General features: G+C 36.1%; 2 protein-coding genes and 1 long non-coding RNA gene across 9 annotated transcripts in view; 2 read left to right on the forward strand and 1 right to left on the reverse strand.

The window, feature by feature from the left end:
* Window positions 1–15882, forward strand: part of ESCO1 (establishment of sister chromatid cohesion N-acetyltransferase 1) — a 71732-nt gene extending 55850 nt beyond the window's left edge. Inside the window, exons 9-13 of one of the 2 annotated variants that reach the window (XR_010836975.1) lie at window positions 2077–2200; window positions 2749–2838; window positions 5637–5780; window positions 8208–8395; window positions 13904–15070. Coding sequence is in view for 1 of the 2 variants with exons in the window: in XM_067015559.1 (XP_066871660.1) it covers window positions 2749–2838; window positions 5637–5780; window positions 8208–8395; window positions 13904–14051 (570 nt within the window). In the remaining variant the exon portion in view is untranslated. Of the gene's footprint in view, window positions 1–2076; window positions 2201–2748; window positions 2839–5636; window positions 5781–8207; window positions 8396–13903 lie in introns of both variants that reach the window. The other variant, XM_067015559.1, reaches the window with a different exon arrangement.
* A 401-nt stretch (window positions 15883–16283) lies between these two features.
* LOC136792724 (uncharacterized) lies at window positions 16284–22675 on the forward strand. Its single transcript, XR_010836977.1, has 3 exons — window positions 16284–16579; window positions 19108–19157; window positions 22185–22675. It is a non-coding gene; the product is annotated as an uncharacterized lncRNA (long non-coding RNA).
* GREB1L (GREB1 like retinoic acid receptor coactivator) overlaps window positions 18385–24626 on the reverse strand; it is a 274898-nt gene continuing 268656 nt past the window's right edge. For all 6 annotated transcript variants that reach the window (XM_067015553.1, XM_067015558.1, XM_067015556.1 and 3 more), the window contains 2 exons: window positions 22178–22316; window positions 18385–21158 (listed from right to left, as the gene is read on the reverse strand). In XM_067015553.1, coding sequence (XP_066871654.1) covers window positions 20995–21158; window positions 22178–22316 — 303 coding nt within the window. In that variant the 3' untranslated portion in view covers window positions 18385–20994. The remainder of the gene's footprint in view (window positions 21159–22177; window positions 22317–24626) is intronic.

Below are 24626 nucleotides of genomic sequence, written 5' to 3' on the forward strand. Positions count from 1 at the left end.
CATTCAACCTTTTATGAAAGTGATTAGTATGAACGTATACAACTTGAACACACAGATCTAAATGTTTGGTTGATGAATTTCAACAATTGTATACATCAATATATTCACCACCCAGTGTATTTTGTTTTCAATTGTAACCTTTTTCAAATGGAAAAAGAGGAAAAACCCCTTCCATTCTTTAGACTCTGAAGTCTAGAGTAACTACAATGGGATTAGGGCAAAAAAAAAAAAAATCATTGATTGCTATCAGCAGTGTAAAGTGTTCTGCTTTTCAGTAGCCGGATGGGTGAATTAAGAATATTTGGGGTTTGGAAAATACCACTTGCTAGCAGAGGGATATGTGTAACATGTTAAGCTAAAGGTGAAAGGTGTAAATGTACTGCATTGAAATTTATATCTTTGCAAAAAAGCTGTGGCTATTTGGTTCTTCCTCTAAATTGCATTTACCCTTCCCAAAACCTCCACCTCTGCCTCAGTTTCAAGTAGCAGACACATTTCATCTCATCTAAGTATTCTAAAGATAGGATCATGTGGTTATTGACTTCAGGAAAGAGTTAACTGCAGTTGAAGCATATAAATGTCTTTAGTATCTTATTTGACAGATGTTAGCCAACTTGGTTCTTCATCTTTGCCTTGTCCAAGATTTGAATTTATTGTTGTATTTAACTTTGGGGACTTTATTAATTGTGTTTTCTTAAAGTAGTACATGGATTTTAGTTTGATACCATTAGGACGGTAGAGTGAAAGTTACTAAGAGTTACTGAGTGTCTACTCTCTGTGAGGTATCATCTCTTAAGTGCAGTGCTCTAAACTCCTAAGTAACATATGTGATGACAGCTATTTTGTCCATAGCCTAGGTCAGGAAACAGAATGAGAGTTCCAGTGATTTGCCCAAGACCATATAGCTAGTAACTGCCAAGAAATGGGATTTAAACCCTGAACTTTTATTCCAGAACTCTTAAAAAGTTTTCACTTAAATATGCTGTCTTCGTGAACATTAGAAACCTAAGCAGAAATAACTCTGCCCTTTGCAATTCCTGCTGCTTATACATGTACATGAAAAAACAATCGTATTTGAAACATTTTTAAAAATTGTATCAAATCCAATTGCGATAACATTTCCTACGTGAACATACAAGTCTCAACTTGTTTCAAGAGAAAGTTTTGTACTAAAAAGTCAGTAAAGCAAAATAATTTTTCTAGTGCCTACGGTGCAATATAATGACGTTAGACCAGTATTGTTATTTTTAAAGACAGTAGGAAAATAGCTTATCAAATTATCTTTAGATAATTCAGTTCAGGACATAGGACTTTGTAAAAAGTTCAGGTTACTTAAATTCTAGCTTTTCACTGAATTTGTCGTCTAGTTTTTAAAAGAAAAGTCTCCATTTTCATTTTATGTGAAACGGATTTATTTTAAAAACTTTTCCCGAAAAAACATATTAATGTAAATTTGTTTTTAAAGAGGGTGATAGCATTTACGTATATTCAAATCTGGATATGATTCAGATTTCATTTCTAGTTTGAAAAAATGACTTCTGTGACTATTGTTTCTGCTCCTTTTTTCTTCTCAAACCTTGGGAACGCATTACCATCATAATTATAGTCTGAATTTTACTTTACCTTTGGGTGCTCTGTTTTTTAAACAAATTCTGATTTTAAATACTTTAATCCAAATTGTGATTTATACCAAGTTTATTTCTAGACTTTTTGTCCCCAGCTAAGATCCTGCCCTCTCCCAAAAAGACCATTCTGGATTATTTAAGAAAATCAACCTCCTTTCAGACTTGCCATAGTATTTTTAAAAATATAGTTGCCTTTTTCTTGGTTTCATTGAGCTTTAATATTCTCAAACAAATCTCAGAAAGAAGATCCTGGTTTTCTTTAATAGAAGTACATATTGCTTCTTGAAAGGCATTTTTATTTAAAGTTGGTTGGGTAAGACAAATGGAACAACCAGTTAAGCTCATTCCTTCTGTACTTATTTTTAATTTCAAAGCTCCTAGTTTTAACCTCTGGTTCAGTCCCATCTTACTAGATTTAAGTGGCTTTTGTTTTGTTTTTTTTTTCATGCAGGTTCTGCTCATTAATCACCACGAGTGTGGATCTGAAGAAGAGTTTATTACCTCTCTTTTTTTGAGTATGTTTAACTTCAGATACACACAACGTAGCTTCTCCTTCCCTATTAGATTCTTAGAAGGTAGTTATATTTTTATAGTATCCTTCTTGTGACTTTGATAGTTGTGATCAATAAGAATAAAAACTATTCCTTACATATTGGGCTACTGCATGCAAATCAGTTCATTTAAAACCTCCTGGAGGTCTTTGGCATGCCAGACATAAAACCATGAGTGTTTGTTTGTGGAGGTAACGATGTTCCAAAGAAATTTAAGACTTTAATTCTCTTATCAAGAAACTGGGTGAGTTATCCTTTAGGTTCTGGGAATCACTGACCTTAAGGGGCTTGCTTTTGGTGTGTGATTTTCAAAATTAATTTAAAATGGGAAATGATAAATTAGAAATGCTGTTGTGGTATTAGATCTCTGAATGAATAGTAGAGAGAAATTAGCTTGTATTATACATATTATACAAATTACCTGATTTATCATGTCTTATTAAATATTAACGAGCATATACTTTTCCATGTCTGTAATTTTTAGACACATTGATATATTTTTCTTATTGTACATGAATATGATGTATGAAATGTGATAAATAAAATTAATTCTTTTTTTTATATATGTCTAGGGTTGGAAAAAAGAAAGAATTCTAGCTGAATATCCTGATGGCAGGATAATAATGGTTCTTCCTGAAGACCCAAAGTATGCCCTGAAAAAGGTAAATTTCCAGTGAAATTTCACACAGAATGAATAGTATAATTTTGCAGCTGATTTTAAGAGTATAATGTATTGGGCTTCCCTGGTGGCGCAGTGGTTGAGAGTCCACCTGCCGATGCAGGGGACACGGGTTCGTGCCCCAGTCTGGGAAGATCCCACATGTCACGGAGCAGCTGGGCCCATGTGCCATGGCGCTGAGCCTGCGCGTCCGGAGCCTGTGCTCCGCAAAGGGAGAGGCCACGACAGTGAGAGGCACGCATACCACAAAAAAAAAAAAAAAAAAAAAGAGTATAACATATTGCTGGCAGAGCACATTTAAAAACCAATTCTGAAAACAAGAAATAAGCATTTAGTCACAACCCAACTGAAAAATTATGCTTTAACTTTGTTGTGTATCTAGCATAAGTGAAATGAATTTTTAATGGATTGATTGATTACTGTCTCATATTACCAGTAATTTGAGTGATGGTATGAAGGCATAGTAATGAATAATGCCACATAAATGATTTCAGGAATCAAAATAAAAATCTGAATCATAATTTATAAAATTAATAAATGTCATTTTATTCTGAGTAAATTTCTAAATAAAAGCTTATTGCAGAAGGCGATCTAGTAGTAGGTCATAGTTATCCTTAAGTTAAACATGAAGTAATCATAATGTTAAGGTAGAAAATAAGATATATTCTGATTTATAAATGTAATGGAGAAAACTTAAAATCCTCTTATCTAGTGTGAACCAGGTTTTAGTCCAATTTAGGATTCAGAGAAATGAACCAGAGAGATAAGTCTGGAATCATTTTTTTATATTGAGTACCCTAAATGTCAGGAGACCATAGGACAAACTTATTTTTAATGAATATATTAATTAAAATTTCAAATAATATACTCAAAATATTTTTCCTCCAGATGCTTTTTCAGAAGTACCTCATAATGTAAAGCAATGGGTCTGATTGTTTATCTGAAAAACTTAATTAAACTAGAGTGTTTTTGGCATATCTAGAAACACAAGGAAAGTAATTTATTTACTTTTCTCAGGTTAATAGTTGGACCTCTTTAAATTTAGGAATACTTCACCTGAAAGGGAGGTTGAAGAAAAACACTTTGAACCTGTTATTTGAAAATATAGCTAACATTCCACTTACAGTACAGTTGATCCTTGAACAACGGTTGGGGGAAGCAGTGTTAATCTACATATAATTGGGTATGCTAGGTTCCTCTGTATTTTCGGATTCATCCAACCACGGACCATGTAGTACTGAAGTATTTACTATTGAAAAATATCCATGTAACAGTGGACCCATCCTGTTCAAACCTGTATTGTTCAAGGATCATTTGTATAAGTTTATCCTGTGTTTCCTGACTTTTCAGGTACCCTGAATATATAACTGAACAATCCCCGATACTCAGATAAGCCCCTATGTTACCACTGCTGAACAGTATAGACAGTAGTATTTAGAATGGCACATAAACCTGTCTTGCATTTGAAATATTGATCCTTGCACAGAAACATACTTGTTGAATTAATGTTGGATTAGTAACTTACTAAATGAAAATTAAATTATGGAATTTTTGGAATTCCAACTGTTACCATTTGGAAATGCACAGTGGGTACTTTGCTTTACTGCATGTGGTGTCCAGACATTTCTTACCAAGATTCCACAGGAAATTCTAATTTCCTCATTTTCATTTCTCAGGACAGACTCTTAGTAACCTACAATTCAGTATGTTACTGGTTAGTAACGCATAATAGGTTAAAAATTAAAATCTAAGGAATGCCATTGTAAAGCAATTATACTCCAATAAAGATGTTAAAAAAAAATCTAAGGAATTGTGAGTCATTTGCCTTTAGAACTGAGTCAGGTATTGTATTGTGGGATATTGTTCTAGGATTAGGACTTGAGTTTTCATCACTGAATAAGGGATGTATTACATGGTATTCTGCATGTCAGAGGTGTGAGTACTTAACCCTCTTAGGTGTTATTTGCATTTTAAACTTAGTGTCACAAATGAATGTTTATTGGACTGAATATTTGCAGATTATTTTTTAACTGGGGAAGGAACTAATGTTTGAGTGCCTACAAAAATCTTGACTTTGAGAACCTATAAAAGTTTGAGCTTATCGTATTTGACCTTGACCACAATTCTAGGAGGTAACAGAAAGAAGCAGTTTGATGCCATATTAACATTATAGGTTCAAATCCCAGAAATCCCAGCTCTTTGGTTCTAGGTGTCCCATATCTGACATGGGAAAGTTACTTTTGAATTTTATTTCTTCCGTATGCAAAAGAAACTATAAGCCTCTAAGAGGTGTTGGATTTAAATGAGATAATATTGATAAAGTGCTTTGCATAATGTCTGGCCTATAAATGGTTGATAAGGAGTAAACATTTATGTCTGTCCTCTGTGTTCACCTGCATTTTACTGATGAGAGTACTCATTAAGCCTTGCGAAGAAGAAAAGTGTGGCTTGCCTGGCAAAGATTACAGTGAAGTTCTCTCCAATACTCAGACCCATGATCCTTCTAATGGGAAGTCTTTGTTCTTATTACCTATTGTAGGAGCTCTCACTCCTGTTGTTCCCAGATTGCTGGGCTTGACATTACTCTCCATTCTTTCCTCCTCTTGCAAATTGGTCCACAGGGCTTGAAAAACATTTATTGGTCAGAATGGTCATTCAGAAGCACTCTTCAGAGGATATCCTGCTTGGAATAATATACTCATTTATTGAACTGAAATAGTATATTTTTACATATATAAAATGCTTTTGTTGTTAAAAAAAATATTGTTCTTTATTTGGCAGGTTGACGAGATTAGAGAGATGGTTGATAATGATTTAGGTTTCCAGCAGGCTCCACTAATGTGCTATTCCAGAACAAAAACACTTCTCTTTATTTCTAATGACAAAAAAGTAGTTGGTTGCCTAATTGCAGAACATATCCAATGGGTAAGTGACTTTTAAAGAGTGGTTGTACGTAGTATGGTGTTTAAAGAGTTACAGGAGTAACATAATCCTAGTAAATTTTTCAGCATTTTATGTAAGGAAGAATATGAATGCAAGAATTCCTGTGTGTAATTCTTTACTACAGTGGAGTTGTATCTTGCATGGGAATTAGTTTCTCAAGTCAGTATAAAGTATAAGAGAAAAATTCTATAAATCAAAAGCACTATTAAATTTTGTTCAGGAAGTTTCCTTGTTGGCTGCTAACGTAATGTCTGTCTCAGTCCCTTCAGCACTGGAATAAATCAAGGGTTGGCAAATTACAGCCTGAAGGCAAAATCCAACCTGTTTTTTATAAAGTTTTATTGTAACACAACCATGCCCATTTGCTTACATATTGTCTGTGGCTGCTTTCACACTACAAAGACTGAGTTGAATAGTTGCAACAGAGGCCAGGTATGCTGCAAAGCCTAAAATACTTATTGCCTGGCCCTTTATGAAAAGTTGTGCACCCCTGCAGTGGATCACCACTTCTTTGGTTGAGCTCTAGATGAGGACTTGGCTTGTATTTAAGAGCCAAATTGTGCAAAAAAACAAACAGTAGTATCTTTTAGTTGCCTGCAAGTGTATGCTTCATCATAAAATTTTCTAATAAAGTACAAAGTCGAAACAAATCTTTGTGAGTTAATTTCCATATGTTAAGCTGCATTAAAAAAATTTAACCTGAAATTGTGCAGTTTATGAATCTTGCTGTTTGTAATTACAAATTTGGTTTAAATAAATAGCTGACAAAGTAGTTTGGAGATACAAATTTGACATAAAATGACTAATTCATAGAAGCTTGCCATACTGTAATTGAGTTAATTTTTGCATAGTACAAATCATGTGGGTTTATTTTTTCATTGCAGTGGATTTATTCTTTGCTTTATCATTTATCCACTTGATAGGTCCCTGAGTCTTGATTGTCCCACTTTTAAGAGATATCAACAATGTCATGCTTGATTTTTCTGAATGCCAAAGTGCTTTCAGTGTGCATTGAATAATTGTTGTGTGTTTAAGGGTTGTCCGTAGCAACTCATCCCCCTTAATTTCACTCCAACTAGCATGATTTATTACTCCTGAGGAGGGTTAATAGGAAGATACCGACTTGAGGGAAGTATCAGTTTTTAGACAAAATTGATGATTGAAACAAATGAAGTTAATTAGATGAGGGAAATTAAATATTTGAAGTCAGATTTGCACAGAGTGACAAAGATATTTGCAAATTTTATGATAGAGCACTGTTACATCTGTTTGGCAAATGACTAAGCATTAAAAGAAATTGCAGACATCTGTCTTGTTTTTGACTGTTTCTTACAATGTTTTTTAGTTGGTTCTTGTTGTTCACAATGGATGTTCTTTAGTAAACCCTTGTCATTTTCTGAGGGTTTTTTTTGTTTTTGTTTTTGTTTTGTCCTTGTTGCATGGCTTGCAGGAGCTCAGGTCCCTGACCAGGGATTGAATCGGCCACAGCAGTGAAAGTGCTGAGTCCTAACCACTAGACTATCGGAACTCCCCACCCTTGTGTTTTTTAAATTTTTATTCTACCTAGTTCCAAAAATGACTTGTAGCTGTGTTTAGATTAGAACATAGTTGTGTAATATTTGCTTGTTTGTTCTTTGTTAACTCTCAGTTGTGTTGTCTGATTGTTTTAACTTGTGTACCACGTCCCATCAGAAGGCTAGCCATGTCCCTTTTTGGCCACGAGACTGGCAGAAGAGATGTATGTTTTCTTCGAGTATTTATTTTTTTAAGAGGTAGGAGTGTAGGGAAGGACCTTTTTAACTCTTGATTCCTCTGCCATCCCTCATCCTAGTTCCTGTACAGCTGTGAACCCTAGAACTGGCAGCAGTCCCAGAAACAGTTGTGACTGCCCAGTTCTTAACATGTCCTTTTGCTGGTCCTAGGATATGGGAGGTAGAGAAAATTAGCATTCAGTTCCTATTATGTGCCAGCCACGATGGCAGGCTGCTTTGTATATATTTCCTTATTTAATCTCAGCAATTCTCTGAAGGAGGTGGTGGAGAGTTCCAATTTATTGGTAAGGAACCCAGAGCATAATTAAATAACTTTATGTCATGGTCACTTAACTAGTGAGTTAGAACAGAATGTAGATCCAGGTCTGTTTATTTCCTAAAATGAGGGTGAAAGCATAAGTGGTTCCCATAGTTTGTTAAGAAGCCAGACAAAAGTAGTGACCTCCTCACTAAGGTCAGTACTAGACAGTTGCTTAATAATATTCCCACTTTAAAATTCTCGCCCCTCCAACAATGTCTGTGTGTATAATGGAGTCACTTTGCCGTGCAGCAGAGACTGGCACTACATTGTAAATCAACTCTACTCCAATAAGAATAAATAAAGTTTAAAAATTTCCCCCTATTTTGCTACATATAGGGCTACAGAGTTATAGAAGAAAAACTTCCAGTTATCAGGTCAGAAGAAGAAAAAGTCAGATTTGAAAGGCAAAAAGCCTGGTGCTGCTCAACATTGCCAGAGCCTGCAATCTGTGGGATTAGCCGCATATGGGTGTTCAGCATGATGCGTCGGAAGAAAATTGCTTCTCGCATGATTGAATGCCTAAGGTAACTTAAATGTAATTCTTCAAGTCATTTACAGTAGTTTAGGATTTAAGCAGAGTTGTATATAAAGATTGGCATTTAGTTAATCTTAAATGTGTAACCTTTATTTATATTAATTTAAAATCTGCATAAGATTGTCAGTATGTTGGATCTGTGAGTGCTTTTTATGTGAAGTTAACCTGAGGGGGAAGAAAGCACTATGGGTTAAGTATTATTAAACCATTTTAACTTTTTAAATTTGCATCTATGATATCAGGCCAAAATAACCCACTTATTTCAAATTGCATTCAATATTAGAGAATTTTAAAGATAACCAAAGAAGTATGGGAAATTTCTTGTTAGTTTAGCTTTTGGGAAAATTTGTCTTAATTTAAGAATAGTATTTGTAAATAATCTAAGTCTCTTAATAGTTTTTCTTCTTGCTTTTATTGCTTGATTTTTTTTTTTTTTTTTTTTTTTTTTTTTTTTTTTTTTTTTGCGGTACACGGGCCTCTCACTGTTGTGGCCTCTCCCGTTGCGGAGCACAGGCTCCAGACGCACAGGCTCAGCGGCCATGGCTCACGGGCCCAGCCGCTCCGCGGCATGTGGGATCTTCCCGGACCGGGGCACAAAACCGTGTCCCCTGCATCAGCAGGCGGACTCTCAACCACTGCACCACCAGGGAAGCCCTATTGCTTGATTTTTAATCAAAGGTGTAGAGGAGAAGATTCAGAAAATTACATGTTTTTTGCTCTTTAAAACATCTTTGCTAAAGGATTAATGAAAGAGGTTTAAATTAATCATGCAAGTGAGGTTTTTTAGGTTGGTCTCTTGTGTCTGTTTATTCATAGAATACCTATCTACTACTACTTATAGGTATAGCTTTCAAAATAATCCATTATTGTTATAAGTGAGACCTAAGACTCTTAAGTCTCTTAGAGCCTTACTGTGTTTCAGGTCTCTCTCCCTTATTTTTATTTTATCAGTGAGTAGTGATACAGAAGGGCTTAGATCTACCTACCCTTTTCTTGATAAGAGGCAGTTCTATTTTTAGCTCTTTCAGAACTAAACCTGGAAAATGCAGCTGATTAAATAATTGTCCTAAATTAGGGTATTATCCCTCCTTTAAATCTTGTAAAACTTAGGTCTTGTCAAAACCGTAAGATGGTTCTAGTTTATAAAAACATAAAACATTGTAGTCATTGTGTTTGTTCTGTGTGATACTGAGATTGCCACTCTAAGCTTCCTGTTAAAACCATAGAGGTTTCTGACTTTTTTCATTTATTGTTCCTTTATGTACCCATCTCACCTTGTTACGATTACAATATGAAAATTCTACTAATAGTCTATATCTTGGCAGAATATAAAACATTTAAAAATAACAGCTTGGACTTCCCTGGTGGCGCAGTGGTTGAGAATCTGCCTGCTAATGCAGGGGACACGGGTTCGAGCCCTGGTCTGGGAGGATCCCACATGCCACAGAGCAACTAGGCCCGTGAGCCACAGCTGCTGAGCCTGTGCGTCTGGAGCCTGTGCTCTGCAACAAGAGAGGCCACGATAGTGAGAGGCCCGCGCACCGTGATGAAGAGTGGCCCCTGCTTGCCACAACGAGAGAAAGCCCTTGCACAGAAACGAAGACCCAACACAGCAAAAATAAATAAATTAATGAATAAACTCCTACCCTCAACATCTTAAAAAAATAAAAAATAAAAAAAACTTTATTTAGATAAATTACATAGCACAAAATTTGTTTTTAACCGTTTTTTCTTCCAATTTTATTGAATCATGATTGACATACAACACTGTATAAGTTTAAGGTATACAACAAATGATTTGACTTACATCATGACATGATTATCACAGTAAGTGCAGTGAACATCCATCATCTCATATAGATACAAAATTAAAGAAATAGAAAATGTTTTTTTCTTGTGCTGAGAACTCTTAGGATTTACTCTCTTAACAACTTTCATATATAACACACAGCAGTGCTAATTATGTTTATCATGTTATACATTACATCCCTAGTACTTATTTATCTTATAACGGGAAGTTTATACCTTTTGCCTGCCTTCATCGAATACCCCCTCCCCAAATCCCCACCTCTCGTAACCATAAATATGATCTCTTTTTATGAGTTTATTTGAAGTATTATTGACCTGTGTTAGTTCTTGTTATACAACAGTGTTTCTGTATTTCTATACATTTCAAAATGGTGACCACAGTAAGTCTAGATACAGATATGTCACCATACAAAGATATTACGTAGTTATTGACTATATTCTCCATACTGTGCGTTTCATACCATTGACTCATTTATTTTACAACTGAAAGTTTGTGCCTCTTAATTTCCTGCACCTATTTCTCCCTCCCCTTCCCTCTGGCAACCACCTATTTGTTCTGTGTATCTATAATTGTGTTTCTGTTTGTTAATTTGTTTTGCATCTTAGATTCCACGTATAAGTGAAATCATACAGCATTTTCCTTTCTTTAACTTATTTCACCCTCTAGGTCCATCCGTGTTGTAAATGGCAAGATTTCATTCTTTTTTGTGGCTGAGTAATATTTGTTGTGTGTGTGTTTGTGTCTGTGTGTATGTCTCTGGTTGTTTGTATATACACAACATCTTTATCCATTTATCTATTGATGGGCATTTAGGTTGCTTTCATATCTTGTCTATTGTAAATAATGCTACAATGAACACAGAGGTGCGTGTATTTTTTCTAATGTATATATTTTTTCCTTTTAATAATTTTGAGGACTCTCCATACTGTTTTCCGTAGTGGCTGCACCAGTTTACATTTCTACCAACTGTGCATGAGTGTTCCCTTTTCTCCACATCCTCACCAACACTTGATATTTGTTGTCTTTTTGAAATAGCCATTTTGACAGGTGTGAGGTGATATACCTCATTGTGGTTTTGATTTGCATTTCCCTGATGATTAGTGATGTTAGACATCTTTCCATGTGCCTGTTGGCCCTCTTTTTGTCTTCCTTGGGAAAATGCCTTTGCAGATTCTCTGCCCATGCTTTAATCAGGTTTTTTTTTTATGTTGAGTTGTATGAGTTCTCTGTATATTTTGGGTATTAACTCCTTACTGGATATATCATTTGCAAATATCCTCTCCCATTCAGTGGGTGGCCTTTTTGGTCATCTTTTTAAAGTGACACTTCACTGGGTTTTAGTATATTTAGAAGGCTGTGTAACCATCACCACTGTCTAATTCTAAGACATTTCCTTCAGTCTCACCAAAACCTGATACCCAATTTCCACATTTCCTTCTCCCCCAGCTTCTAGCAATCAATAATCTACTTTTGTCTCAATAGATTTGCCTATTCTGAACTGTATATTTTTAAATATTTATTTATTTATTTAGCTGCATCAGGTCTTTGTTGTGGCATGTAGGATCTTCATTGCAGCGTGTTGGATTTTTCGTTGTGGTGCATGTTGTGGCATGCAGGCTCTTCGTTGTGGCATGGGCTTCTCTCTATTTGTGGTGTGTGGGTTTTTTCTTCTCTAGTTGTGGCGCAGGCTCCAGAGTGCATGGCATGCAGGCTCTCTCATTGAGGAGCGCGAGCTCAGTAGTTGTGGTGTGTGGGCTTTGTTGCCCCGCAGCATGTGGGATCTTAGTTCCCTGACCATGAATCGAACCCACGTCCCCTGCATTGGCAGGCGGATCCTTAACCATTGTGCCACCAGGGAAGGCTGTGTATTTTTATTTCTCTTGGTAAATAGAGAAATACTTGCATATGTATATTTCTTTTGGTACATACATAGGAGAATTGGGCCATATGGTAACTGTATAACATTTTGAGGATCTGCTGAACTCTTTTGCAAAGTGGCTGCACTGTTTTACAACTCCATGAGCAATGTTACAAGGGTTCTAATTTCTCCTCATTCTCACCAACACTTATTATTATCTGTCTTTTTAGCCATCCTAGTGGGTATGAAGTAGTATTTCGTTGTGGTTTTTGATTTACATTTCCCTAATAGGTAATGGTGTTTATTGGCCATTTATATATATCTTCAGAGAAATGCCTATTCAATCAATCCTATGTCCATTTTTAAATCGGTTCATTTGTCTTTCTCTTGTTGAGTTGTAATAGTTCTTTATATATTCTGGAGATGAGTCCCTTATCAGATATATGATATGCAAATATTTTCTACCATTTTATGATTGTCCTTTCATCTTCTTAGTATTCTTTGAAGCACAGAAGTTTTTAATTTTGAATTCCAAATTATATATCTTTTTTTCTTGTCACATATCTAAGAAACAGTATCCTCATCCAAGGCCACAAAGATTTAGGCCTGTATTTTCTTTCAAGAGTTTATAATTTTAGTTCTTATATGTAGGTCTTTGATCCATTTTCAGTAAACTTTTGTGTGTGATGGGAGGCAGGATCCAACTTCATTCTTTTCAGTGTGGATATCCAGTTGTTCCAGCACCATTTATTAAAGAGACTTTTCTTTCCCGTTGAATGGTCTTGCCACCTTCGTCAAAGGTGATTGATCATAAGTGTGAGGGTTTGTGTCTGGACTCAGTTCTATTCCATTGGTCTCTTATGCAGGCAGCCCACTGTCTGGAATACTGTAGATTTGTTGTAAGTTTTGAAATAAGGAAATGTGAGTTCTATAAATTTGTTCTTTTTTAAGATTCTTTTCACTATTCAGTGTCTCTTGCATTTTCATATGAATTTTAGGACCAGCTTGTTAATTTCTGCAGAGAAGCCCAGTATAGATCAATTTGGAAAGTAATGCCGTTTTAGCAATATTAAGTCTTCTGATTCATAAACGTGGGATGTCTTTCTGTTTACTTTACAAGTAGCCTTTAATTTCTTTCCACAACGCTCTATAGTTAACATTTTTTAGGTCTTGCATGTCTCTAAATTTAATCCTAAGTATTTACTCTTTCAGTGTTACTGCAAATGGACTTGTTTTCTAAATTTCATTTTGAATTGTTCATTGCAAGTGTATAGAAGTACAATTTTTTAATATTGATCTGATATCCTACAAACTTGCTGAACCCATTCTTTATTAGATCTAATAGTTATTTTGTGAATTCCAGAGGATTTTTGTATATAAAAGATCATGTTATCTGTAAAAAGAGATAATTTTACTTCTTCCTTTCCAACGTGGTTGCTGCTTATTTCTTTTGCTTGTCTAATTTTCCTGTTTTAATAGAAGAGGTGTGAGCAGACGTAGCCTTATTACCCTGTTCCTGATCTCTGAGAAACAGTTTTCAGTCTTTTTTTTACCATTAACTTTGATGCCTTTTGATGCTCTTTATCAGCTTGAGGAAGTTCCTTCTGTTTATAGAGTTGTTGGAGTATTTTTATCGTGAAAAGGTGTTGGGTAAATGTTTTTAAAACTATGATTGCTTTTATAAGACAGTTATTTTTAAGTTTCTAGAATATACAGCATTACCTAAAAAGTCTTTATTCAAATTTTATTTGACAGGTTTTTCCAATTTTAATGATTAAAAATAATATACTTTTTTTTTTACCCTTCTACTCCCCCCCCCTTTTTAATAGGAGTAACTTTATATATGGCTCATACTTGAGTAAAGAAGAAATTGCTTTCTCAGATCCTACTCCTGATGGAAAACTGTTTGCAACACAGTACTGTGGCACTGGTCAGTTTCTGGTATATAATTTTATTAATGGACAAAATAACACCTAAAATAAATTCATGCCTGCAGTCCAGAAGACATCTACTGAAGAGAATGGATTGGTTGCTGACTTTAACCAGGAACTAGGGCCATTTTTATTACAATGAACTCAGGACTGGCAACAACTGTAAGGTTGTTCCATTTTCATAAAATTGGAAAAAATGCAGTAATTGCTTATTGTTTTGTTTTTTAAAGAAGATATTTTATTATCTTTTACAGAAATTTATGATTGATGTATTTTATCTATAGTTATTTAGACATGTTTACATGCAGCAGATAATTGTTCATAGTGGACTGAAACTAATGCAAGGACTATGGTCTCAGTGATAAGTATATTTTGAAGTTCTTAATTATGGAAATATACCAGTGTAGCTTGGTACTGTATTTTTTTATATTGATCTGCTGATACCAGTTATAGTTTTAAAGATTGTATTTTCACAGAGTGGAAACTGATGTTTTTGCATTATTACTCAAGGAGGGTGTGATGTTACCTGTTTAGGAACTCAAAGCTAATTCTTAAAGGGTCTGGTATATAATTTTAAAGAATCCTCACAAAAAAGCAAAGCTGAACTTTTTCTTCCATTTCTCTCTTTTCGCTTCTTGACAGCAGCAAAAATTGAAAGGTGGAAAGGAATTGAGGCTTTCCTTCTTGGAGAGCTGTAAGTGACTAGAATTAGAATGGTACCCTCTAGTTTATTTATTCTTTCATTCTGGTTTTACTTTTTAAAATAAATGGCAACTGGCACATTTCGGCTATTAACAATCCCAAAGAGATTTATAAAAACCTGTGGAATAGTTGCAAGCTAAATATGGAGGACTTGGTATCTGCTTTGTTACTCCTCAGAAATACTACACTGGGTATATGCCCTCATTATTGGACTTCATTTTGATACTTGTCTATCCTTCATAGTGCCCTCTACTTTTAAAGGGTTTATATGTTGAAAAACTGCTGTGGCCTTTTATGACCTGTATATAATGTAGAATAAAATAATAAAATACTTGATAGCTTTTTCTAAGTGATAAAATGTGATAATGGTGTATTATTATTGTGCTTTTTCAGGAAGTTTGTTAGTTTTGATACCTTGAAATAAGATTAAAACACTGGCTTCTTAAAAGGTAGTTTTCACCAGTTTGCCATAGGATAAGTATGTCAGTAACATCTCCAAAAGACAAGATCCTAACATGAGAATTTTCTGCTCTTTCAAAGAAATAAAGAGCCATGGCCCAAGAATGAAGTACCACTGTGATTTAACATAGATTAATTTTATGAGCTGAAATTAAAACCAGCTAAAAATTAGGGCTTTTAAACTATGATTAACAGACAGGTATATATTTTATCACCCTTAGATGTATGCTTTTAAAATTAATAGGGTGGTGTAAGGCTCTGTAGTCTTTATAGGGTGGAGTGGTAAGGCAGTGTAAATATTTCCCTCTGATTCATCATGATGGTGCAGCTCTCAACACTGCTTTTCTCTTTGGGCTTGAGACTCTTCTAGTTATCCCTGGTCTCAGTGTTTGCCTGATAGGGACCGTAATTTTTTAAAAACAAGATGAAATTTTCAGATGTAGTGTAGATGTCCTAGTAACCGTTAATCTCATAATACAGGCCCAGTTTCCATATAAGCACTAAATAGTATGCTGCTTTGGGGAGCCAAACTTGGTGGTTTCAAGGGGACTTGGGAGTAGAGAGGCTATATTTATTGGTTTGTTTAAAGGTTACCATTAGTAGGAAAACAGTTTCTTTTCATGTTTGTATTAAAGACACAGCCCCTCAAATAAGTTTTACAATCTAGCTATTTCTCTAAGAACAGAATTATTAATAATATTTAACATTTGAATGTTTGCCATGTGTCATACCTTGTGTTTAATGTGCATTATTTTATTTATCATGACAACCCCATGAGGTAGAGTTTACAAGTGAGGAATCTAGAACTTCGATGATAATTAAGAGCTTACAGTGGCAGTCTTTGTGAAAGATGCTGAAAACTGAACTAAACCTATGATGTGTGGGTGAAGATGAGGAGACAGATGAGCTCTGAGGAGATAAAACTGAAGAATTGATAGAGTTGGTAACTGACCAGAGAAGGACCATGAGAGGAGAATGTAGGGTAATTTTCATTTGGGTAATTGGCTGAGAAGGGCATACTGGAGAATTAGGTTGGCAAGATTAGATGGGGAAGGATGAGCTCAGTTTTGCTTACAATTTTAAGGTGGTTGTAGAATCTCCAAGTGGAAATATCTATTTGGTATATAACTGAACATGTAGATCTAGAGTTTGGGAAAAGTTTGAACTAAGCAAATTTATTAATTTAGTTATTTGAAGGTTTAGAAGAGATCACCACCCTGAGGTTTATGAAATGAGAGGGTAGGAGAGAGTATTGAGGAACACCTGAGAGTGCACGTGCAAGGGAAGAACCATAAGAGAGTGGCAGAAACCAAGACTCAAAGAACGGTCGACACTGTCACACCACAGTTGAAGGCTGAAGAGTGATGATAGAAGAATGGTCTCTATGGAGTGGTGGAGGCACTGGTGGACACAGTGAGTAAACGCTAATGGCCACAGATATTGAAACAGGTTGATTCTGTAATTGCTGATTATATAAAGGTGCCTGTAAATTTTTTCTCAGCTACCCTTGAATAGTTGTTGGTCCGTTATAAAAATGTCTAGTGTATGGACATTATAGGAACCACCAGTATAGACAGGAACCATGAGCTCTTAGGGGTTATGCCCATGTCTGCATGGACATACAATGGTTTTATTTCATTTTGTAAGCATTATTAAAATCGGTATTTTACCAGTTCGTAACATGCAAGAGTGCATTTGGTATATCTACTAAAAGCATGTAAGAACGGTAAGTACAGTAGACATGCAGTGATATTTTAATTATTGCTTACTTTGCATGGCTGTCTGGGTAGGAACAGGGCCACATTCCTGCCTAGCTGTAGTTCACCAGCAGTTAAGATGGCTAAATTGATTTCTGGGATAGCGACTGCAGGCATACATATACCTTCTACCTGTTCTCATGGCTCTTGGGCCTTCTGGCAGATAAAGGGAAGATTCGGTCTTATAACAACAAAGAAGTGGTTAGAAAACTTGTTTTTTCTTTCTTATTATTCCACCTGCTGCCATAATCACTGAAGCACAGTTGACCCTTGAACAACGTGGAGATTACCCCACACAGTTGAAAATCAGGTATAACTTTACAGTCGGCTCTTCATATCAGCGGTTTGCATCTGTAGACTCAGCCAACCATGGATTGTGTACTATTATAGTACATATTCTTTTAGAAAAAATTTGTGTATAAGTAGACCTATGCAGTTCAAGCCTGTGTTGTTGAAGGGTCAACCGTAGATGCTTTCCTTAGCTTACTACTTGACAGTTAAGACATAAGGAATTTATAGTTTGAATGGCTGTTATCTTGACCTCAGAGGTTCTTCTTGAAGTCATCTTTAGTGACGATTTTTTTGTTTCTTTTTTGGGTTTTTGTTTTTTTCAGGGAAGCCAGTATTTCATTGTTTTATCAATATTCTCTTAGACTCAGAGGAGGCTTATGGGCCAGTTGCCATGGCTGAAGACAAGCCTGAGGAATGTTTGTTCCCTGATGTTGTTCAGCTCTATGTAGTTGAATACAAAGGTACAGCAGTCAGAGTTTCACAGCTGTTAGTCTTTCTAAGGCAGCTGCTTTGGAGCATGGAGTAGAACACTGGCAGTTTCTACTTCATCCTGAATCTGTCATCATACTTAAAATAGTTATTGCCCCTCCTGAGGTAACAGCCAGGGGCCTCTGGCCCTGAAGAATGCTTTTATGGTTCTATATCAGTCTATTATTTTAGCACTCTTGATAGTAATAGAACTGAAAGGCATTTATTTTCCCCTGGAATAACAAGTTAACTCTTGTTGGTAAAAGTTGGTGAAATTAGAGTTTAGAAATAAATTGGAGAGTAACACCTTAGGGTTATACTGCAGAGTTCTACCAACCCAAAGTCTGCTTCTCAGGACACGAAAGTGAGTATAGTTGCCATCTGTAAAATAAAAGATTGGGGATGTAACATGAATATTTCTAACATCTCTTTAATAATCATTTCTAGATCTGTTATTCATAATGCGGCACTCTGCAAATGGGCATGGTATGTAGATACCTGATACATGTGTATCTTCTTTGGATGAGCTACAGATTTTCAGTGAACAAATATTTGCTTTCTTGGACTGTTATGCCAGAAGAGTATCTTAGAGTCATCCAACCTATGACATGTGGACTTCTAGCCTTTCTTGGACATTGCTGTAGTCAGCTCATTCCATTTTTGAACATACCAGAACATGTAAAGAAAACAAACTTTCTCTTTGAGGGGGTGGGAGAGAATTTTAATACATTCACCAAATTAAAGGACTAGAACATACTGTAGACACAACTTAAGACAATTTAGAATCACAAACAAAATGTGAGGTAGACTGACTAGTGAAATTCACCAAATTTTGGTTAAGAAAATTTTACAGTAATAAAGTAACACAGGTGCCTCCTTTTCTAAAAATCACAAAAAGCATTTGCATAAATTACAGCCAAAAAAATTGAATACAACAATTCTCATTGTAATTTTAGTTTACATTCAGTATTAACCTGTGTGAACTGTCATATGTGGCAAGGTTCAACAGGTCTATAGGTCAGTTATTATGCAGGCCTAGTGAACACATTCACACCACAATATTCTTAAGGGATGGCAAGGCTCGAAGTGGAACACACCAAGGTACGTATTAACCAGTCATGGTGTCCTGTGTTTGTGCAATTTTATCCTTGCAGGAGAACAACCTAACATTCTCTAAAGAATTATACTGATAAGGTGATTTTTAAAAGATCCAAACCTTAGTAAGATAGGCATTGAAAAGAATAGGCAGGTCAATTGGAATTCTCCATCACTGGGGTGATGGGCTTTTGGCTTTATTCTGGCATTTCTCTTCCCCAGAGTTAAACAGTATTTAAGAGATCGTAATCATTTAATTTTTCAGAGTGCAGCCCTAACTAATATGGGGTCCCCTCAGGTCAAGTAACTACTTTAAAATTTTTTCCTTAGACTATGAAGCCATAAAGCCTGAAGAAACCCTGAGAGGCCACCTGCCCCAGGTACAACTGTTTTAGGATTATTTCAAGTATTTTATTTGCCCTATATAGTAAATATTTTTGGAATATTGCACAAATAGTGGGTTTCTTGATATTGTCTGCGTTAGGCCCTTTCAACAATACAGGAACAACTGAAATACATTCATATCTAAATCAGCCTGCCTCAGAACGTACCTCTTTGCCAAAAATTCTGCTGTACTAAAATTGAGTATTTTTAAAGCATCTATAAGGCAGGTCCTCTTTCAAGGTCAGTTAAAAATGGAGTTTAAAGGAATTGTTCATTTCAAGAGACATTTAAAGCATCATAAGTAGCTATGTTAAAACCAAGAGATTTGAAACCATTTTCAGATTAGTACATGCCATCTTTTCACTAGCTGTAAACTCCTTGTTATCACAAACTAATAAAGCTGGTCAGTTAACACTATTTGTTCTAAGTAAATGCAGGCTTCAGGCCATAAATATGACATTGATTCAAGTTAAAAATGGCCATTTAAAGTGGGAATAAAGTGGTACATACGGGCTAATGAGAAAAATGTCGAGATTGTTTAATGATGAGAAGTGGAGTAATTTAAGAGTAAGCTTCCAATAGACCTAGTTTGTTCTAGAACATTTTCTAAAAATCTGTTTTTGATTAAAATATGTGGTAAAAAATCTGTAGAAACTTATGCCTCCTACTGTTAATACTGAACAGAGACCCCCTGTTGATTTTAATGACTCAAAGAGACTTACTGGGATCTTCTTTAACACACGCACACCCCACTGGTAGGATTAAGTAAAACAGCCTCTTTTTCTATGGCTGTTTCCCATTTCAGCAATTTCTGTGGTGGTGTCAGTATAAGGCAGTTAATATTCATTCATTGTATCTTTTAAAGGAAACTTTGCTTTAGTCTTTGAGAGGAAAGAAACTAGTTCCACTTCACACAGAAGCTAAGCCTGCCTGACATTTAGCTTTGCTGGTGCCAACTGCTAAATTCCAACCAAACAGGGTGGGTGTGGGGTGACTGCTGAAAGCTTCTGAATTGGCTCAACTACTGAATCAGGCTCTCCTTGTGCAAGATTAATCACTGTTCATATTCTCACAGGCGTGCTTAAGAGACTGAAAACAAAGAATGGATAAAGCAAAAGAACTTAAGCCAGGAGAAGCTGCATGAATACACACAATGCCTGCTCTGCATTTACTAATTTGTTCAGTTTAAATAGTAAACTTTTAACTCCTGTGGAAATTTTGCCAAAAGTTTCAATACATACAAGATTATAAATCTTAAACTAACACTGCACAGAGAAAGACAAAGCTACTTTTTTTTTTTAAATACAAATATCTTCTACATTCTATCATTTCAGACCCCTGAGTAATACTGTACCAAAGTACAGATCTGAAGAGAAACTGAGGGTTCATGCCTCAAACGTTAATCTTCAATTAATTCCACACCAACGGTGTGAGTCTCACGTAACACATTCAGGCTAGCTAATGCTGAGAGTCAGTTCCCCCCACCCTCACCCGCCCCGACACAGCATAGTTAAAAAAAACAATGCAGACTCCCTGTGGCCTCTCCAAAGCATAATCTTCCTCAGCCTCCCATGGGCAGACCACGTCTTAAGTAATTGCATAACTACCTAGGGTGGAGTTAACCTGAATTTAAGTCCTGAAGTTGGAACTGAAGGAGAGTGATGCCCCCCAAGGATCTAGGTCAGATTTGGGGGGTTCTTTGGAGAAGAGACAAATATGTTGCACTTGGCTCCACAGTGATTGTACTTTAAAGGAAAAAAAAAAATCCCTAATAATCGTTACTGCCCCACCCCACCTAGGCATCCCTTTGCTGGTTTTGGTCTCTTCCAAAGCTCATACGTGACGTCCAGTAAGAAAGTAGAGGGGCTTGTCATCGGCGCTGTTAGCAGTTTGAAACTCGTCCCGGAGGCGGAACTGCCACTCGTCCTCTAGCTCTAAGCGGACAATCGTTTGGCGTAAGGAACTTCGGTCTTGGCAGATGACACACAGAGTAGCACCTTCAGGAAGAAAGCAGAAGTGTGTCTTAGGCTCAGGGACTGAAATGCTAAAGAATCTTACCACCTTGCTCTGATTATATCCCCTAAACTAACACATGTGAGAACCAACATATAAAGTAACCTATCAGATTTGTTCATTGTACTGTTTATTTTGAATAAAGTAGTTATTACAAATTCAAAAGTTTAAAAGAGTGTAAAGTAAAAGCCCTCCTAACCACATTCCCCCCTTCCCCTGTAGTAACCAGTGTTAAAACCCATGTTCTAATGTTTCATGTGTCCCTGTAGAGTAGGTGTTCTCAACCTCGGCACTGTGGGCCGGACAGTTCTACTGTGGGAGCTGTCTTGCTCTTGTAGGATGTTTAGCAGCGTCCTTGGCTTCTACCCACTCTGTGCCAGCAGCACCCCGCCCTGTGACAACGTAAAATGTCTCCAGATAGTGCCGAGCATCCCCTGGGACGCTCCCTCCTACCCCCAACGCACACGCACAGCTCCATATGTATTTTACACACTTAGAAGTAAATACGGTTTCTCCTGTTCTCATAAAAATGGTAGCACGCTGTACACAGCATGATGAACCTTACTTTTTGTCACCAACCTCAGAGGTCATCTTGTCAGGATTATTTGTGATGCTTAATCTACAGTTTGTTCTTAGGCAAATTTAACTCTTTGTATGGTGCATACTTACTGAAATGACTTTAGCTTCTATACCAGAATCATACCTCATTAACCTGATTTTTATTAAAATTAGATTATATGAGAAGCATCACTTCTTGTATTGCATCATTCCTTTCTAAAATTACTACTGGCAAACATATTTAATATGGTCACAAACCTGGCTATATTTATCTGCATTTAGTCTTAACTCTCCCCCATTTAAAAAATCAGTGGCCTGGTTTAAAAGTAAGGTATTTAATTTACTGGCAAAATGATTGTTAAAGTGCTCTTTTATATCCTTCCCACTGTATTTTGTCCAGTGAGAACTAATAGCATTCACAAGGAAGATGCTAAATTTGATTTACCTTTTAGAAACTTAAATTTCTTAAGAAGATCAGCACCTACAAAAGAGTCACAGAGGTACAAGAGGAGTCCACTGAAACACACCCCTTCACAGTTGACATTGCTGGAGTGGGGTCTGGAGCTGACATAGCATATGGCCACCTGGAATCATCAAGCAGAAATTGCACAAGCATTTCAAAAGCAAGCAAAACCTCTGCATCTTCAGCTGAATGAAGTAGCGCCTTCCTTTTTAGCTGTCCATCTAAGGGTCAGGTAAAGGAGACGCCTTCCGTGCCCACCCCCGACCAGGCACACGGGATCCTAGCTCCCTGACCAGGGATTCCCCTGCAGTGGAAGTGCAGAGTGCTGACCACTGGACCTCAGGGAATTCCCAGACACTTTTTTTAATTGAAACTTCAATGGGCTGGTTAGTTAAGCTTTGTACTCCCTTTATTTTGTCTGTCAAGTTTTAACCTATTTAAAGCTTCTTTATTTCTCATAATAAAGGACAATATATGCTGTCTACAAGAGACCCACTTCAGACCTAGGGACACATACAGACTGAAAGTGAGGGAATGGAAAAAGATATTCCATGCAAATGCAAATCAGAAGAAAGCTGGAGTAGCAATTCTCATATCAGACAAAATAGACTTTAAAATAAAAACTATTACAAGAGACAAAGACGGACACTACATAATAATCAAGGGATCGATCCATGAAGAAGATATAACAATTGTAAATATTTATGCACCCAACATAGGAGCACCTCAATACATAAGGCAAATACTAACAGCCATAAAAGGGGAAATCGACAGTAACACAATCATAGTAGGGGACTTTAACACCCCACTTTCACCAATGGACATCATCCAGAATGAAAATAAGGAAACAATCTTTAAATGATACATTACACAATATGGACTTAATTGATATTTATAGGACATTCCATCCAAAAACAACACACATTTTTCTCAAGTGCTCATGGAACATTCTCCAGGATAGCTCATATCTTGGGTCACAAATCTAGCCTTGGTAAATTTAAGAAAGTCGAAATCGTATCAAGTATCTTTTCCAACCACAACGCTATAAGACTACATATCAATTACAGGAAAATATCTGTAAAAAATAAAAACACATGGAGGCTAAACAATACACTAATAACGAAGTGATCACTGAAGAAATCAGAGGAAATCAAAAAATACTTAGAAACAAATGACAATGGAGACACGATGACCCAAAACCTATGGGATGCAGCAAAAGCACTTCTAAGAGGGAAGTTTATAGCAATACAATCCTACCATAAGAAACAGGAAACATCTGGAATAAACAACCTAACTTTGCACCTAAAGCAATTAGAGAAAGAACAACAACAACAACAAAAAAAACATTTAGCAGAAGGAAAGAAATCATAAAGATCAGAAATAAATGAAAAAGAAATGAAGGAAATGATAGCAAAGATCAATAAAACTAAAAGCTGGTTCTTTGAGAAGATAAATAAAATTGCTAAACTGTTAGACTCATCAAGAAAAAAAGGGGGAAGACTAAAATCAATAGAGTTAGAAATGAAAAAGACATAAGTGACACTGCAGAAATACAAAAGATTATTAGAGATTACTGCAAGCAACTGTATGCCAATAAAATGGACAACCTGGAAGAAATGGACAAATTCTTAGAAATGCACAACCTGCTGAGACTGAACCAGGAAGAAATAGAAAATATGAACAGACCAATCACAAGCACTGAAATTGAAACTGTGATTAAAAATCTTCCAACAAACAAAAGCCCAGGACCAGATGGCTTCACAGGCGAATTCTATCAAACATTTAGAGAAGAGCTAACACCTATCTTTCTCAAACTCTTCCAAAATACAGCAGAGGGAGGTACATTCCCAAACTCATTCTTATGAGGCCACCATCACCCTGATACCAAAACCAGACAAAGACATCACAAAGAAAACTACAGGCCAATATCACTGATGAACATAGATGCAAAAATCCTCAACAAAATACTAGCAAACAGAATCCAACAGCACATTAGAAGGATCATACACCATGATCAAGTGGGGTTTATCCCAGGAATGCAAGGATTCTTCAATATACACACATCAATCAGTGTGATACACCATATCAACAAACTGAAGGAGAAAAACCATATGATCATCTCAATAGATGCAGAGAAAGCTTTTGACAAAATTCAACACCCATTTATGATAAAAACCCTGCAGAAAGTAGGCATAGAGGGAACTTTCCTCAACATAATAAAGGCCATATATGACAAACCCACAACCAGTATCATTCTCAATGGTGAAAAACTGAAACCATTTCCACTAAGATCAGGAACAAGACAAGCTTGCCCACTCTCACCACTCTTAATCAACATAGTTTTGGAAGTTCTAGCCACAATAATCAGAGAAGAAAAAGAAAGAAAAGGAATCCAAATCGGAAAAGAAAATTAAAGCTGTCACTGTTTGCA

Source organism: Kogia breviceps, chromosome 15 (assembly GCF_026419965.1).
Source record: "Kogia breviceps isolate mKogBre1 chromosome 15, mKogBre1 haplotype 1, whole genome shotgun sequence".
Lineage (NCBI taxonomy): Eukaryota > Metazoa > Chordata > Mammalia > Artiodactyla > Physeteridae > Kogia > Kogia breviceps.